We start from the raw sequence: 19,624 nt of genomic DNA on the forward strand, positions 1-19,624 counted from the left end.
TGTCTTGCGTTAATTTGCGTACATGGAGTGCTTTGCCTGTAATCTTTAACAACCACTAACAAAATTGGTCTTTCTCCTAATTTTTGTTTTGGTTCTTATTAAGTGTGATCTTTAGCTCAATTTGATCGGTGGGTGAAGAAAAGTTTATGAATTAATCTTTTGGGTTTGTTCAGTAATTTGGTTATAATTTGTTTTTATCCACTAAACGAAAAGTTAGTATCTTAAAGAATTGGTAATTCTAAATTTTCACCCTCAACGGTCAGAACAAGCAAACTCAAGCAAATTGGTATTACCACAGAACAAGGCAATATTGGTAGTTTAACAAGGTAGAACTATATCGTTTCACTTCATTGATACCACGTCGTCACTTGGATATACCTCAAATCTTTGTCTATATAAAGGCGGAGGTCTTTAGCATTTAGAGCACACAAACCTCGACCTTCACATAAGCTGTAAGAGAAAGGGAGAGAGACAATAAAGATTTCAGTGGTCTTTTTCTTAATTCTATTGGCAGTAGTTCTCTCTTTTTGTCTTTCGGTCGACGGCTCACAAAAGTTCACCGAGAAGAAAGTGAGTACTAGTAGCTATGGTTATGATGACCATGACAAGAAGGATGCTATTGGTTATCCTAATGGTTATCAAACAGGAGCAGAAGTTTACCAGGATGATAAAGCACAGCTAGACAGTTATTATGGTGGCGATAAAGGGGACAAGAAGAAGTGTAAGGACTGCAAGGATTGCAAGAAGTGTAAGGAATGTAAGAACTGCAAGAAGTGTAAAGATTGTTCACATTGCAAAGACTGCAAGAAGTACGATAACTGCAAGGACTGTTATGACTGCAAGGATTGTAAAGACTGCAACGACTATAAAGATGACAAAGACTGCAAAAAGTGCAAGGACGACAAAGACTGCTGGAAATGCAAAGAATGCCAGAAATGCAAGGATTGTTCATACTGCAAAGACTGCAAAGACGGCAAGGATTGTAAGGACTGCAAAGACTATTACGATGACAAGGATTGCAAAAAGTGCAAGGATGACAAAGATTGTAAGAAATGCAAAGACTGCCAAAGCTGCAAGGATTACTCATACTGCAAAGATTGTAAAGACTGCAAAGATTGTAAAGACTGCAAAGACTATAACGATGACAAAGATTGCAAGAAATGCAAAGACTGCAAAAACTGCAAGGACTGCTCATACTGCAAAGACTGTCAAAACTGTAAGGATTGTAAAGACTGTGAATACTATAAGGACGACAAAGAATGCAAAAAGTGCAAGGACGACAAAGACTGCGAGAAATGCAAACAATGCCAAAGCTGCAAGGATTGTTCATACTGCAAAGACTGCAAAGATTGCAAGGATTGTAATGACTGCAAAGACTACAAAGACGACAAAGATTGCAAGAAATGCGAAGATTGCCAGAAATGCAAAGACTGTTCATACTGCAAAGACTGCTATGACTACAAAGATTGTAAGGACTGCAAGGACTGCAAAGACTGCAAGGACTGTAAGGAATGCAAAGACTGCCATAAATGCAAGGATTGCAAAGACTGCGACGACTATAAAGACGATAAGGACTGCAAAAAATGTAAGGACGACAAAGACTGCAAGAAATGCAATGAATGCAAAAACTGCAAGGACTGTTCATACTGCAAAGACTGTGGAGACTGTGGAGAATGTGAAGATTGCAAGGACTGTGAAGACTGCAAAGACTGCGAGGACTGCAAAGACGATAAAAAATGTTATGACGATAAATGCGAGCATGGAAATTGAGTCACCAGTGTGTACGTCACCGGTGACTACAAGGATGTTGTTCGAAATGCGGCACTGTGACTGTGTTAACAAGATTCTTGGGTTGATTTCGATGTACTATTATATAATGATGCACTACAATAAATCAGTGTGAGCGACTGCACGGGTGGATGCCCATGTGTAGGCATAAGTTTACATGCATATCTTATGCATGTACCCTATTTAATCATGTAATGTAATTAATGCTATAATAATGTTGTGTGTTGTGTATTAGATTGTGCTGAAACATACATCTCCTTTTTTTCTTTGAAAGGCAAGGAAATTTGGAACAGACCGACGACAGAATGAGAATTGATCAATCAGACTTCAGGCTGAAACCAACAGGTCCAACACCTATGCTATATCAATAAAATAGAACTAAAGGAAATTTTGTTTTTCTACCTCAAAACGAACTGATTTTGCTTGTCGCTCTAGGAGTCTCCCTAAGTCCCAACCGTACACCTCGAAAGGACATCTAGGATATAAGAGGATTCTACACCTCGCAAGGGCTGAGACTTAGTTGTAGCCTTGTAGGCTCTTCAGATTAACGGAACATTTGGGGTCCAACACCTATATGCGGGGGTCCAACAGTGGTTGGATGTGAACGGCTGAAAGAAAACATATTTAAACCGCTTATAGACGGGGAGAGTGGGGCCCTTCCCTGGAGAAGAGCAGGGGGCCACCTATGGGCACCGCAATTGTAAGATCGAAAAAGTTGGACAGACCGAGAAATAAAATCCCCCCTAAAAAACCGTCTGAAAAGCTGTCACATGGCCGGACTCCCTGTTGTTTTTCGTGGGGTCCATCGGGTCCACAAAAATAAATTATGAGACAAAATTGAAATTCGGTTTTTGTGTGGTTTGACCTAGGGCTGCACAACGGGTAGGGTGGGTAGGATATGACCTATATCCGCCACCCTATCCGTTTACTGGCGGTTAAGAAAAAATTTTACCCGCCATCTTACCCGCCATTAAACGGGTAAGATCCTACCCAACCCATTCTCTGGCGGGTCGGGTAGGGTGGCGGGTATAACCATTTTAATTGCCTTCCAGAACTGAAGGAAGACGTAGCAGGTCGCTCAGACAAGAAGGGTTTATGGCAACAAAGGTCTGATGAGACAAGTTCTGTGGGAAAACCAGCTCACAAAGAGAAGAAGACACTGCTACGAGTGGCACGGATTCAGTATTAAGTTTAGGTTCGCGAGAATTTTCTAATTTAATTGTTGGATATGCTCAGGTACATTCAGTGGTTTCACCAAATTCTCGTACCGCCTCGCTGATAAAGTAAATGACCCGTATCCTTACCCTAGTTAGTAAGTTCGCGAATGATTCGCGAATCATTCGCGAATTTTTCCGTATCACGAATTTTACCGTCTTATTCGCGTACGTTTGCAACTCCGAACCCAAGTCGCGTATTATGTGGCATTCCCGGATTATTCGCGAACCGTTCACGAATTTTACGTATTCCGAATGATACGTCCGCTTAATTCGCCATAAATTCTTTAGCTTTTACTTTTCAAAGACTCCACTTTTTGGGCTTTACTGCCTTCCGAGCATACACGACCGAATATTAGACGTGTTGTAATTTTTACAAAACAAAAACGACTGAAGAGATTTGAAGGTGAAGGTGAAGGTGAGAGAGATCTCAAACTCACTAACCAAGCATCTAAACCACCATACGACGTCCTCTTAGATAACTAATGTTGTATATATTATTAATATCATCATATTAAGTTTATTTTTTCTTTAAATAACTCAGACATATGCATAAAAATTGGTCTATGACCTTATAAATACAAATTATTTGTTATATATAGATACCGAATTTTCAGAGCCGAACTCACATTTATAAATCGAATTATACACGTACGTATGCCGTTCCGAATTACTGACGAATCACGTCCCGTTGACCGAATTTTGGACCGAATCTAGATTTTACAAAACCGTATGATACTCGTACGTTTGCCGTTCCGTACGTTTGCCGAATCCCGAATTGCTAACTAGGATCCTTACTTCCTATTAGCTATTATAATTGAGTTAATATTGTTTTTTGTTTGTTTGCTTTTATAAATAAATGATAATGTATTTAGTTTCTTCTACTTCGTTTTGTTATTACTGTAAGTAACAAGAGTTTATATTTCAACTCACGTAAATGTATCTCAAAGATTTGACAGGATGCGGCATTTCTTAATCAAAAATCGTATTTGTGCTTCAAGAGATGATTGTAATTTCTTCCTGAAAGTACCTTCAGGTTTACTCATCGGACGCGATAACATAACAACTGAGGTAGAACTCATGTAGGGCTGCACATCGGGTAGGGTGGGTAGGATATGGCTTATACCCGCCACCCTACCCGTTTACTGGCGGTTAAGAAAATCTTTACCCGCCATCCTACCTGCCAAATAGTGGATAGGGTAGGATACGATTAAAAAACTGGCGGGTAGGGTAGGGTTGGCGGGTATGGATAGGATATGTGCACCCCTAATTTGACCACATGGTGTGTTTACAACCACTCTTTTAAGATATGTGAGGAGGCAGTTTATTTGTAATTTTCTTCGACGGTTTATTGAGACTTTATGATGCTGTAGTTATATGCATCCATTCTTAAAAGGGAAACTTTTCATATTTCTTTTACAGAACTAGTCATAAAAATCTAAGGTTGTGGTACAAAAACCCCTTTTAAATGTTGGGATCATTAAAACTCCATTTTAAACAAAACTGACACAAAACTCCCAAATTCTTAAAATTTGATACAAAAATTCCAAATTTCAAAATTGGTTTCATCAAACTCTATGATGTTTCTTCAAATTCTATGATGAAACCAAAATCAATTTCATCAAATTCTTTAGCGTTTTGTGTTACTTTTATTTTTTTAAGTTTTTTGTATTACTTTTATTTTGATGGGTTTTTTTGTGGATGAATAGTGACATCTTTGGGGTTATAACTCACAAACCGTTTTTTTATGATTTAATTTTTTTTTACTTCTGTTTGTGCTAGTTATATAAATTTCTTGGGAAGATTTTCAATAAAATAACTGGGAAAATGGACAAGATGTGTGTATGGACGTCACTGGCGTATCTTCATTTACTGGGGAAGGGGTCCATACTTTCGTTCCAGGTCAAGCCATCTCGAAAGATATTGCGCGCAAACGTACTAAATATTTGGAGGTATGTGCTTCACACGGATATGGTTTGGGTGTGCTAGCCTTCACCACCTTGGGAGAGCTTGGTGATGACACTATTTGTTTTTTCAAACGTTTGAAGAATTGTTTAGTTAGCAATGATGCTGGTAGCGGTTTTGGTAGTTTTATTTTTCATAGATTAGGTGTTGTTATTCAAAAAGGAGTTGGTTCCCAGCTTGTTGCTTGGTTACCAACTAAAGCATTGTACGTTTCTCAATAGTTTATTCTTTATTTTCGATATATAATAATATTTATTTAGAAAAAATAAAAATCAAATAACTCATATTTTGTAAAAGGGTTAAATTTAGTGTCTAATTAGGATCGTAGACTAACTAAGGATTATTAAAAAATTATTAGTTAACTTTTTAATTTATGCCAAAGACCGTTGACAATTTAAATATTTTCAAACCATTTAGCTCTTTCATCCTTTCGTATCATCTTATATATATCTATGAGAATTCTCTATTCTTTCAAATTTTTCGTGAGTAAAATGAAAGTTTTTCTGAAATCTCTTTTTTATTATCGTGGTTGAACTTGTAAAGAAGTGTATGGGCATCCAACTCAAAACCAATTGGAAATTAGTGGAGTGGCCCATACTATACGATTTATATAGGGGATCTAGGCTAAACTAAGGGTTGGGTTTTTATCGTAACTAAACTTGTAAAGAAGTGTATGGGCATCCAACTGAAAACCAATGGGAAATGAGTGGAGTGGCGCATACCATACAACTTATGTAGGGGATCTAGGGGTTGGGTTTAAGTTTTGTGTATATAAGGGATCTAAGCTAAGCTAAGGCATATTCATATATGCACATGTCAAACATCAAAATTTGTCACTTTTGCACTCACTATGGGTATGTCAAATTTACAAACGTATGTGCCAATGTGTCAAATATACCACTTAGACATACACGATGGAGTTTCCAGCGAGCGATAAATCTCCATCGATATATGGTCATAACATCGCTCCGTGGTCTGTCCAACGCCAATGCTAGTCAAGTTGTTGCTCGTTGACCAGATCACGCTCAACAGTTTCTCATCCAACGGATATAATTCCCCCTCTATAAATACCCAAGTTCAAATTCGTTTCAACTCACATCTCATCTCAACTTCAAATTTATTTCAACATGTCTAGTGCTCGCATAAACGACGTGGCTAGTTCTCGCTTCACTTGAGAAGAAAATGTTTCTCTATTTCGATGTTGGGTTTCAGTTGCAAGCAATGGAGATTTCAATCTTACGACTTTTAATTTATGGGACATTGTATTTCAAATATTTATGACGTTAGGTCATGTAAATTCAAGAAGAACAAAAGAGTATCTTGAAACTCGTTATGGTTTCACCAATAACGAAGTAAGAAAGTATGCACAAATTATGTGGATGACAAAAGTGGATCATCCTGAGTTATCAATCGAAGAACTAAAAATTAGAGCTCACACCAAATTTTTTGAAGACAACAGAAGATGGTTTAATCATGACGAATGTTGTGAATTCGACAAGGTTCACGTGGAGGGATTTAATTTAGTTAAGTATCATGTAATGCAATTGCGGTTAATTTTTAGTTAAATATTTGAATTTAATGAAATGTAAAATTAGTTTCAATTTGAACACTAATATAAAGATAGTTTTCATTACTTAAAACAAAAAATTACTGTAGAAATATTCAAATTGAATTTCCATAAACTACTCATTTCCCTGACCATTTCCTCCCTGGAAAAAGATCCAATTGCAAGTGCTTTCTGGATCTAGAGTGTTGTTCAAGATACCAGTAATTGTGCCGACTTGAGACTGACTTGGTGGTTGAGTCTCTTCAGAATCATCATAATCTTGAAAAGAAACAGGTTTGCAAAGTGGGACCTGATACAAATCTTGAAATGGGTGAGGATGATCTTGAAATAGTTGAAATGCTGATGTGGTTGAGGCAATTTGGGTAAGCAGAGTCCTTTTCCTAACTGCTTTAATGCTCACAACACCACCACCAGGAGTCATAGTTTCAGGTGGCAATTGGTTAAACAAACGTGCAGAAGTTGTATCCATGTTAATGTCTTCATCACCTTGTACTACTTGAGTATCTAACACTTCATTTGGAGTAGAATTATCTGGTACATTCCGCATAGAACGAATTCTCAAGCTTCTTGTTTCACTTCCACAACTTCGATGACTTGATCCATTTAGGCTCATATCTCTACCATCATGACGCGTACCGCCAACACCACAACTCATACCTCTACCACCATGAATTGAGCGCACACTAGGACTCGACCCTCTACCACCATTACTTGTACCTGTACTACCATGATTTCGACCTCATGTACCATCGTGACCGAAATATTCTAGACCCATCTCAAACATCAGGCTTTCCTCATTATTTGTATCCGAGTCAAGTGGAAGTTATGAAATCCTTGTAGTAAATCATGATAATCGTTCAACTAGTTTTGATACTGCTCCGGTGTAGCATCTGGCCCCCAGTATGAATAAGTTCGTTCAAGTGCACTAGGAAAAATCGGATGAGTAACAATATCTCCATATATATATATATACGCTATGTACGTCCCAAGACAATGGTGGCATAGTTGATGATGAACCCGCTTGAGCAGGATATGCAAATGCGTCGTTTGTCTCTAGTGGAGGTTGGGAAGGACGAATCCATCACCAAGTGGCATCCTATCTAAAGCTGTAAAATCTATCCGATCCAAATTTTACGGTTTCATAGTAATATTGAGCTTGAAAATAGTGTTAAGCCAATAAAGGTAGTCATCTGTAGAGCTCGGATCCTGGACCAAATTGTCAGTTACTTCTCAAATATGACTATCCCTTATCAATTTATCCCAATCAGCTCGAGAAATCTCTTCACTTGGATAGGGGTTGATGGCTATCACTGTTTTTCTCTGCAACTGAAGAAGTAGACTTTCGCCGTAATATCCTTTTCAAAAATAAGACTGGATAATAACACAATCCTTTTAACGCTTAGCTCTAGCATTCTCTGGGCTTCTCCTTCTTCGAAATTAGGGATTGCTTCATACGGCATGGAAACAAGGTTAAGACTTTTTATACACAAATGTTGAATCCTATGAACAATGGAAGTCTGTTTACCATCTTCAATCTGTATTGTTTTTTTTTTTAAATTTTGGCAACGAACTTCAGTGTGACCGGAAAAACATTGGTGGTATTGAGAAGAAAGTGTTCACAATGGTGGAAATATCTATACCACCAATACTGAAAAATATAACATTGTTGGTTAGTGCATTTACCATGCCAAAATAATGCATAAATATTGTGAAAAAATTGGTTTTTACCTCCAAGACTCCCTAAAAAGCATTAAAACTATCTTTGGTACACGACGAGCAATTACCGAGAGCTATGTAAAGTTCTGATAAAACTGGAGACCTGCAATCATATCTTGGTGCTTGCTCTAAATCTTCTAATGCTTCGAGAAAACCAATTAACATCACTGAGCTAGCATTTGGAAACAAACATTGGTCTATTTTCACAGACGTTCGAGCTCCTCATGATGCTTAGGGAACAAATATGGTTTGTTATCTAACCTCAACTCATTCATTTTCCCAACATAACATTGTAATTTTTTTCTTCAAATCAACCACTTTTAATCCATATGCTTTTATTATATTTGAAAAAGCGGGGGTCTAACAACCGTACCCAATATTTCATTTAGGAAATCTGTATGGATTAACTCCAATATATTTCCAAGAGAATCAACTAGACAGTCAGACTCAATCAAGGAAAATACATCCAAGAGTTATTTCTCTATTTCTCAAATCAACCTGCAATCGAACAGAAAGGAATATTTGAGCCAGATCAATATGAGAAACAACTTGAATGGTACCAAAGACTAATGTTCAAGTGTCAATCAATTTATATCAACAACCAAAGGTTGGATTATCTAATTTATTGAACTATGCACAACCTGTGATATTTGAATTATATAGAAAATATAACGCGGAAAATAAATAACACAGACACCAGAAGTTTTGTTAACGAGGAAACCGCAAATACAGAAAACCCCCGGGACTAGTCCAGATTTGAACACCACATTGTATTAAGTCGCTACAGACTCTAGCCTACAAGTTAACTTCAGACTGGACTGTAGTTGAGTCCTAACCAATCTCACACTGATTAAGGTACATTCGCGTTCCTTACGTATCTGAATCCCAACAGGACTCTACGCACTTGATTTCCTTAGATGATCTCACTCACAACTAAGAGTTGGTACGACCCAAAGTCTAAGACTTGATAAACAAATATGTCTCACACAGAAAAGTCTATTGAATAGATAAATTTGTCTCCCACAGAAATACCTACGAGTTTTTGTTCCGTCTTTTGAATCAAGGTGAACAGGGACCAATTGATACATCAGACTTATATTCCCGAAGGACGGCCTAGTAATATCAATCACCTCACAATAATCTTAATCGTATGGTAGCGAAACAAGATATTGTGGAATCACAAGGAATGAGACGAAGATCTTTGTGATTATTTTTTATCTTACCTATCGGATATTAAATCTTGAGAAAATCTTAGAGAAGATAGAACTCAATGCGATAGAACAAAGTAAGACTAGAACACGTAACTACATAGAAAATAGTTGGGCATGGCTTCAGAATCCTAATGAAGTCTTCAAGTCATTAACCTATAATGGTTTTAGGAAAAACCTTGGTTAAAGGAGAATTGAATCTAATCGCAACTAGTATCCACAGGAGGTGCGGGGATTAGGTTTCCCAGTTGCTAGAGTTCTCCCTTATATAGTTTTCAAATAAGGGTTTGCAATCAATGTTACCTTGGTAACAAAGCATTCAATATCCACTGTTAGATGAAAACCTGATTAGATTCAAGCTAATATCTTTCAACCGTTAGATTTTCTTATCTTGTTACACACATGTGAAGTATACCTTCTGTTTTGGGGTAAAAACTGATTCTGCTGTTTTTGATAAGTTTGGGGTGTGTTGATGAGAAACGAATTCAAACCCTAAACAAATGTACTGCACGGGAGTACTTTTGAGTTCGAGAGAAAAATATGTAAGACTCTGGACTAAACCAAGAAATTGCCGTTCCAAATTCAATTCGGTCACAAGGTGAAGGAGAAGGGTTGATCTTAGGGAGGGAAGTGGAGAAGGTGTTTGAGATCAGAATGTTGAATTATGAAGGTGTGGTTGTTTATGACTTGTATCAGAAAAATGGTTTCTATATACTTGTGTTGATAACACTTGTGTCATGTCCTCTGTCGAAATAGATTGAAAACTTATTTATACAAGACATTGGGCGCACCCTGATCTCATAGGAAGTGGAGGAAGTTAAGTAATGGAGAAGTGGGTTTGTGCGGAAGGTGGTGATTGTTAGAGCATTGCTCGGTCGAACTCGCATGCGTTGCTATCTCAAGCATGTTTTTCAATGTTAGTGATCAAAACTATAAGTCTTGATTTCTAGTCTATTATACCTAAGTCTCAGACTAAGATAGAAAGTGTAGTTGAGCTCAAGGACTTCATGGAGATTCATCATACAAGTAGAAGAACTACTCAGGGAACTGGTGAAACTTCTCGATAAAAAGTTATGTGAAGACTTGAACTTATCTATCACTCAAAAGTCTATCTACTCTATCTCCTACTCTTTGAGACAAGAAGTCGTATGCTATATATATAGACTTTGATTATACACATTTGTTATTTCGAGCCGAGTATACCTCGCCTATATATATCTCGAAATATGAGTTGGTAAGATTTTCGCTTTAACCAAGTTTATCTTTACCATGTGACGAAAGTCATGATATGTTTCAATCATCTTGAAAATTGCTTTGACGAGAAATGGTGTAACAACTTTATAACGTCCTCTAAGAATGTTTCAATGATTGAAATGAGAGTTTAGATTACATAACCAATGGTGGGCATAAGCATTATTGTGGAAACACATTTATGTATAAGTCCTATTCCTTGAACCAAAGTTTGCGAACTTTGTTGATCAAGAGAACCGGAAGAATGGCGTGAGTCAAGTCCGCGAACTCAGTCTGCGAATTGCCGAAGTTCTCAAACCCGAGAATTTATGCTGGAGTTGACAAACTACTTGCGTGAAACTAAGTCCACGAACTCAGTCCGCGAACCGACGAAGTTCTCATACCCGAGAATATCTGCTGGAGTTTGTAAACTCTGCCCGGTAACTTAAGTCCGCGAACCTAGTCTGCGAACTTGAGAAGGTTATATATCTGATGATGATTTCTGAACTTAAACTTAAAAAGACTAAGGAATGAAGTTTGCAAACCGTGGATATAAAAGTTCATGAACCAATTCGAGTGAATCAAATCATCTTTGCTTCAATTGTGTCTTGTGTAGTACATGAGATTTCCTTGCAATTGAAAAAATCCCTAACTAATTCATTTGAAATCATTTGAACTAGTTATGGTGAAGAAGAACGTGGTTGGTATGGAATGCTCATATGGCTAACCTTTTGGTTAACTATTGTTGAACCAACAAGTGCATACGTTTGGGTACGGTTAACAAACCTAGAAGCGTATTGTCAAGTGTGTGAAACAAGCTAAGTTTTCGATCTAACGGTTAATAAATATTAGCTTGAATCTAAATCATGTTTTCATCTAACGGTGGATATTGATTGCTTTGTTACCAAGGTAAATTAATTGCAAACCCTGATTTGAAAGACTATATAAGGGAAACTTCAGTATTTGTGCAAAACTGATCCCCACACCTCACGTGTGATACTAGTTTGCATACTAGAGTCGGTTCTCCTTTAACCTTTGGTTTTCTTCTTCTAAAACCAGGTTAACGACTTAAAGACTTCATTGGGATTGTAAAGCCAGACCAATACTACTTTTATCGTAGTTGTATGATCTGATCTTGTATTTTCTATCGTACGAGTACAATCAGATTGATTGGCTTGAGATTGATATCTCCGATAGGCAAGATATAAAAAGTAATCACAAACATCTTCGTCTCATAGTTTGTGATTCCACAACATCTTGTTTCGCTACCATACAATTAAGATTGTTGTGAGGTGATTGATAACTCTAGGATGTTCTTCGGGAATATAAGACTGGATTATCAATTGGTTCCTGATCCTTTAATAGACTTGTCTGTGTGAGACATATTTTTTTATTGTCAAGTCTTCGACTTTGGGTCGTAGCAACTCTTAGTTATGGGTGAGATCAGCTAAGGGAATCAAGTGCGCAGTATCCTGCTGGGATCAGAGGCGTAGAGAGTACAATTGTACCTTGGATCAATGGGAGACTGATTGGGGTTCAACTACAGTCTAGTCCGAAGTTAGATTGGAGTAGGCTAGTGTCTGTAACGCCTTAATACAGTGTATGTTCAATCTGGACTAGGTCCCGGGGTTTTCTGCATTTGCGGTTTCCTCGTTAACAAATTTTCTGGTGTCTGTGTTATTTCTATTTCCGCATTATATTTGTTTATATAATTGAAATAATACAGGTTGTGTATTTGAATCAATCAATTGGAAATCCGACCTTTGGTTGTTTATTGATATTGATTGATCCTTGGATATTGGTCTTTGGTACCATCCAAGTTATTCCTTGTATTTGATTTGAACTCGCAGTTCTTGCTTGAGTAAATCAAATCAAGAAGAGAGATATAAACTCGTTAATATACTTTTAATTGATTGAGTCTTGTTGATTCTCTTAAAATTATATTCGATTTTGTCCACACAGATTGCTAAGCGAAATATTGGGTGGTGCTGTTAGACCCCCGCTTTTTCAATTGGTATCAGAGCATGCAAACACGTTAAAGACTTTATAAGTCTGTGTTTGTAGCGATCTGATTATGGACGAGACTATCTCTTATAACGTACCAGTTCAGAAATTACCAGATGATTTTAAAAGCTTGGATTCACCCGAGAGAATTGTCACATCTAAGTCAATATCTAAACATTCTCTTGATGTAAAAACTGTTGATTGGGAAACTCTCCTAGAAGAACTGTTGGATGAACTTTCTGATGAAGGTGATTCAGATATTGATAGAGATGTTGATGAGGAAGTCTTAGAGTATGTTAAGTTTTTGGATTCGTGGAATATGAAAAAAATTACAACTTCTCATGTCTCACCTCTTCTGACTCCTCTCTGTCGAGAAAACAAGAAATTGAGAAGATGTTACGCAGGTGTTTATTTTTTGAATTGTTCTAACGAATCGATCCTCAAAGATTTTGAGGAAAACCTACGTATGAAGTAACTTGAATGTGGAAATATTTATCAAAAGTACTTTTTGTTGGAAGAGAAACTTGCAGAATCTGAAGTAAGGTTTAACTCTCAACAAATTAGTTTTGATGACAGAGAAAGTGCTTGTCTCGCTCGAGAAAAATGCCTTGAGGCTGATTTAGCTGCTGCTCTTGATAAAATCAAGATGTTGGAAGATGACTTGAAAAAGTTCAATACTAGTTCAAGCAAATTAACCACTATGCTAGGAGAAATTAAAAATCATCGTGATACACGAGGATTGGGCTATAAGGGAATAGATGCTCCAAGTATTAACAAAGAGGTAAAATTTGTCAAGGCTAGTGATTCTTCTCAACAAAAGGTTTCCACTGATGGAAAAAGTGAAGTACCTTCACCGGCAATTAAGGTTCGAAAGAGAAAAGTATATCAACCTCCAAAGTTAGCACACACTGATCGAGGTAAGAACATTCCTTATGTTTGCCACTATAGCGGAAATAAAAGTCACCTGGAAAGGAGATGTCGTTTCCCTATAAGGAACGAGAAAATTCATTATTTTCTTGTTTGGGCATTACAAGAAGTTGTGAAACCAAGATCATACGTTAAAACTGATCCTCTTAACGTTATAAGTTGTAATTGTCCAACCTTTAGGCAAGGGAATCAGTGCTATGATAAACCTAGATTTTCCTATAAACGTCGTATGAATCCTTTTCACAATCGTAATGGTTATCAAAAGGATAACTTCGTAAAGACAAAGAAAAGATCCGATGCTCCCAATTGGAGAAAGACTAACTTGCAAAAGAATAGTAAATCCAAATCTCTTTCGAGAATTCTAGAAGAGAGTAATGGGAAGAAGGTTCCAATTGTTCCTAAATGCACTCAGAAGTGGATACCAAAGAAATTCGATGATGTTTTGAGTGTGAAAAGGAATGATCTCCCAGAAAATTTCATGACTATGGAGAAGGCAATATCCATGATGTTGGAACTTAACAAGTTTTTTGGAAAAATGGAATTGGATGTGAAAGTTTCTAAAAGCGATCTCTTTCATGATAATCCAAAGGTCACTTGTGGTGAGCAAGACATTGTTCACCCCAACACAACTTTATTGTGTTGTAAGTGCATCCTCACCAAGGAATGCCCTGTTATGTATACGGTGAGGGAAGCACGAGAATTGGGGCACACAGATTATGTTCGGTAAGGCTGTAGAATTCGACTGGATTCTTCTAAAAAGGTATGTCTATAAAACTGAGCAAGATTTGTGTTTTTATGATCCATGTACCTTGATTATTGTTCATTTCTACCTAACTTAATCTGTGTTTAAGGTTCTTAAACGTTTAGGTTTGAAAATAGTAGTTCGGGATGTTTGGACTCCATGGTAAACATACTTGGTATGCTTACCATCTTTTAAAATCAAAATCCAGGGGTTTAAGTTCACGGACTTGAAAATTCGTTTGCAAACCCGTATGCATTTTTGCCTGTAGACGTCGATATTCGGTCGACTTGTTTTGGCCGTAACTTCTTCGTCCGAACTCGGAATGAACTTATTATTTTTGCATTATATTACTCTTTGAATTATATTAAAAATGGAGATGAGAATTATTAATTTTGAATGAGTTAAGATTTTTATTTGTCCCGTATCTTGTTTTGAGTGTTTTGCTCCGTTTCGTCGCACTTGTTCCAATTCTCTTGGACTTGGGCACTTGGATTCTTGGAGTACTAATCTTCTAAGATCATTAGTAGCCTTAACAAGAATGTTTTTGGTGAATCACAAATAAGAAAGTTCAAGAATGGGCTGTAGTACGCATTGCTATGGGATTCTTGAATGTTCACAATCATTTTATGTGAACTATGGTGCATAGTTGTTAATGACTTTGTATGTTCTTCTTTGTTAAGAAAATATTTTTATACGCCTTTGGTAGCTATTCTTGGTGTAAATCCGGGCGAAAAAGATTGATTTTACCCTCTAAGGACAAATCATCTTATACATGCATTACGAGTTTTTCTTGTTGCCTAGTAAATCTTCTATTTTTCTTGTTTTTATTAGAAGAATAACTAGAGTTTGGAATAGCCATCATTGTGATTACACGTAGCTATGTCCAACGTTTTTATCTTCATGTTTTTAGATTTATTGGTTTAAATTCTAAATTTGTTTGGAGGATGATGTTTTGCAGTATTAATCTTTATGATTTGTTATATTGCAATTTGTTATGGTATATTTGTGTTTACATCCGTGAACTATGTTTGTCCCATAATTTTTCAAAAGTAAATTCGTTCGTGATCGGTATTCACGTATTGATAAAAGAATGAATGGACTTTTGATAAATACAAAAGTTAACCCTATATTGTCAAATATTTGATGGAAGACAGGTTAAAATCTTTTGTTTTCAAGGATTATGTCTATTAAATATCGTTATGCAAATAGTGATGGAAAATAGAATTAATCCTTGTGTATTCCGCAGTATTGATCATCCCTGATCCATATTTTATGTATTACTCTGAGGCTCCGTAATATATCTTATGTTGAGCACTATACAAACAAGTTGATTTTTTAGCTTAGTTGTTGTTCCGTGAGATATTTTATGTCGAGCATATTGAACTAAATTAATCATCTTGTTTGGTTATTTAGTTATTGCTCCGTAAGTTTTCTTGTGTCGAGCAAAACAAATGACAATTAAATTGATTATTTTTGTGATTAGTTTGGTTGTGTATTCCGATTAGATTAATTATGGGTTCTCTTGTAATTAATCTAGTTGACTATTTTCGTGTCTCCATAAGTTTTCTTATGTTGAGCATAATCAATTGAATTGATCACTTTTTGTGTTTAATTTGATTGCGGATTCCGATAAAATTAATCATGGGTTTACTTGTGATTAATTTGATTGAGTTTTTGGATATAGGAAATCATTCTCATGTTTTTTGTGTCCAATAAAAATCCTTCTTTTCCTTCGAAATTAAGGTCGATCTTGTTGTTCCTTCGGGAATGACATCAAATGGGGGAGAGTTCTTTTGAACTTGTGCTTAATGGTCATATCTTGAGGGGTGTGCGGATGTGGAATTTTAGAGGGGTTATCTTGTATCTTTAAACTCCTTGATGAATGCATTTAGCTTCGGCTTTATGATTGCATCTAAATTAGTTGGTATGTATTTTTACTTTTGTCATGAAATTTCTCTCTCGGAAATTTCATTACGACCCCTTTCTTGTACCTTTGCCAATTTTATTGACAAAAAGGGGGAAAATTAATATGTAGTTCACACTACAAATACATATGGTTTTCGGATCATTGTGTAAGGGGGGAGTGGTTTCCATGTGAGTGTCATGTGCCTAGTATTGTTGGATGCCTGTATTGTGGGTGCCCCAATATTTCCGTGTCTGCCTTTATCCTAAGCCCTGATTGGTAGTTGTTAAGTGGATAGGTGTTGAGTCCTCATTTGTTCTATCTTAGGATTCCAATTCTTTTCGGTTTGCTTTATTAAGATGTAATGAACTTCCTGTGAGCAGTGATGAATTTATTGAAGTAAATAGAGGCTGCTACGGCAGAGTTACTCAGTTCGATCAATTTCCGGTTCTCTGAATTATTAATCGTACTAGTACAGTACAATTGGTATCTAGAGCCGTTCCTTCCTATCAATTACAATGGTTGCTCCGACGTGCAGAGAATTACAGGATACTAACAATAGACAACAGGGAGAAATCGATTCCTTACATCAAAAGGTTAATCAGCTAGCCTTACAACTCAATACAACATCGACTAAGGAGGATGTACAAACAGTGAAGATGGAGGTTGAAAAGATTATACAGTCTCTTCGATCTGAATTCGAGAAGACTTTGAGATCTCAGCTGACAAATTTTTTTTCTCACAATCCATATCCGGGGGAAGCAGAAGGTTCTACAGGTGGTTATGCTCATACTGAAGGTAACGATTTGTTTGCTCACACCAACATTCGTAACCCTCACTCAATTAATCATATTCCTAAGCTCGATTTCCCTAGATTCGACGGAGAGAACCCAAAAAGTTGGATACAGAAATGTGAGTATTATTTTCAGATGCAAGGCGTTCCAGACGTCAATCGAACACGAATGGCTGCTATTCATCTGGATGGAAAAGCAACTAAGTGGTATGCCAATCTCTGTATTACCCAACCCCATATTTCTTGGACTTGCTTTTGTGAAAATATTTATGCTCGTTTTGAGAACCCAGCTCATGATAATATTGTGGGTTTATTCAATAAGTTGGTTCAGTTGACTACAGTTGAGGCTTATTTTGAAGAATTTGAATATTTGAAGGCATTGTTATTGAGTGTTCACCCACACTTCCCTGAAACTTACTTTATAGATAGTTTCATTGGTGGCCTGAAGGAAGAACTAAGGGGTTCAGTACTAATGTTTAACCCACAGACATTGTTAAATGCTTTTTCCCTTGCTAGAATGCAAGAACAAACACTGAGCTTACAGCATAGGGTGACCAAGTACCCACAAAAACAAATTCATACACCCATTAATTCTAGCAGGCCCTCCACTTCAGCCTCCTTCACCTCAACGCCACCTCCTCACCCAGCTCCTACTCCACCAGTTCCAAAGTCTAATACCATCATTCCACTTAAAAAACTTACACCTGAACAAGTGCAATCCAGGAAGGCCCAAGGCTTATGTTTCAATTGTGATGATTATTATAGACGAGGTCACATTTGCAAGAAACAATATCTTTGTGTTCTGATTGATGAAGAACCTTCAGGCAGTTCAGAGCAAGAGGATGGGTTAATTATGGACACAGAGGAAGTACCTGCTGTAGAAAGTGATATGGAGATCTCCTTGCATGCCCTGACAGGGACTGTATCGGCTGATACCATTAGAATTCCTGGTATACTGCACAAGAATCCCATCTCTATCCTCATTGATACAAGTAGCACTAACAGTTTCATTGACAGTGCTCTGGCAAAGGAACTCCAATGTCCAGTGACCCACACTGCTAGCTTACTAGTGACTGTGGCCAATGGAGAGAAAATAATAAGCTCAGGTATATGTTCTCAACTTAATTGGTCAATGCAGGGACATAAATTTTGTGGGGACTTACGACTAATTCCATTGGGGGGTTGTGACATTGTTTTGGGGGCTGACTGGCTCAGAAATTTGGGTGATGTCTTATTCAATCTTTCCAAGCTCTGTATTACATTCACATATAAGGGTAGGAAGATCACTCTTACTGGAGCTCCACAAAAATCTTCTCTGAGCATGATGAGTGGTTCAACAGTTAGGAAATTCCTTCAAAAACACTCACATGGGTTGGTAGGCCAATTATTCTCCATCTCTTCCCAACCTCCTCCTTCACCACCACCCCAAATTTCTTCCTTGTTAACTCATTACAAGGATGTCTTTCATGTGCCAACAAAACTTCCTCCTACAAGGGCCCTAGACCATAAAATACCATTGAAACCAAACTCAGAACCAGTTAATCTCAGGCCTTACAGATCCCCCTATTTGCAGAAGGCAGTGGTAGAAAGCTTAGTCAAGGAAATGTTGTAGACTGGTATAATTCAACCAAGTAACAGCCCTTTTGCATCTCTTATTCTCCTTGTCAAGAAGAAATACAACTCTTGGAGGTTCTGTGTAGACTATAGGAAACTCAACAGTCTCACCATCAAGGATAAATTTCCCATTCCAGTCATTGATGAGCTCCTAGATGAACTGCATGGTTCCAAATTTTTTACCAAGCTTGATCTTAAGTCAGGTTATCATCAAATTAGAGTCTCCCCTTATGATATACACAAGACTGCCTTCAGGACTCACCATGGGCATTTTGAATTCAAGGTTATGCCATTTGGCCTCACTAATGCTCCTGCTACATTTCAAGCTCTTATGAATCACATTTTTCAAGATCACCTCAGATCATTTATACTGGTGTTTTTTGATGATATATTGGTTTACAGTCCAACCATGGATTCTCACTTAATTCACCTCCAAACCACATTGGACATTCTCAGGGCAAACCAGTTAACTGCCAACTTTTCTAAATGCTCATTTGGGCAGCCTGAGATTGAATACTTAGGCCACATCATTACAGGCAATGGAGTTATGGCTGACCCAGCCAAAATCTCAGCTATGGTGGATTGGCCTGTGCCCACCAACATTACAGGGATGAGAGGTTTTTGGGTCTTACTGGATACTATAGGAAGTTTGTGAAGAATTATGGTATCATCAGCAAACCCTTAACTGATTTACTGAGGAAGAACTCCTTTCATTGGTCTCCTGCTGCCACGACTGCTTTTAATGCTCTCAAATTGGCTATGACCAAAACACCTGTACTTGCACTACCTGATTTCAACAAACAGTTTACCTTGGAAACTGATGCATGTGACTCAGGGATTGGAGCTGTACTCATGCAAGATCAAAGAGCTATTTCCTTTTACACCAAACCCCTTGGTCCAAGAGCTGCAGCCTTATCTACTTATGGAAAAGAGCTCTTGGTAATTGTGCAGGT

The 19,624-nt window shown here is 37.4% G+C and overlaps 2 protein-coding genes across 2 annotated transcripts; both read left to right on the forward strand.

Annotated features, from left to right (window-relative positions):
• The first annotated feature begins 691 nt into the window (after positions 1-691).
• Positions 692-1,903, forward strand: LOC113360592. The gene has a single exon (XM_026604088.1). It carries the CDS (start codon positions 692-694, stop codon positions 1,901-1,903), a length of 1,212 nt encoding a protein of 403 aa, XP_026459873.1.
• Positions 1,904-16,782: 14,879 nt separating this feature from the next.
• LOC113360593 lies at positions 16,783-19,326 on the forward strand. Its single transcript, XM_026604089.1, has 2 exons — positions 16,783-18,639; positions 18,730-19,326. Exons 1-2 carry the CDS (start codon positions 16,783-16,785, stop codon positions 19,324-19,326), a joined length of 2,454 nt encoding a protein of 817 aa, XP_026459874.1.
• Positions 19,327-19,624: the final 298 nt, after the last annotated feature.

This window comes from Papaver somniferum, chromosome 3, assembly GCF_003573695.1.
Source record: "Papaver somniferum cultivar HN1 chromosome 3, ASM357369v1, whole genome shotgun sequence".
NCBI classification, from domain to species: Eukaryota; Viridiplantae; Streptophyta; class Magnoliopsida; order Ranunculales; family Papaveraceae; genus Papaver; species Papaver somniferum.

Coding starts and splice junctions, on each gene's coding strand:
- LOC113360592 (XM_026604088.1), top strand. CDS start 692: ATGGTGGCGATAAAGGGGACAAGAAGAAGTGTAAGGACTGCAAGGATT.
- LOC113360593 (XM_026604089.1), top strand. CDS start 16,783: ATGGTTGCTCCGACGTGCAGAGAATTACAGGATACTAACAATAGACAA. Junction 18,640..18,729: donor CCTATTTGCAGAAGGCAGTG/GTAGAAAGCTTA, acceptor CTTGTCAAGAAG/AAATACAACTCTTGGAGGTT.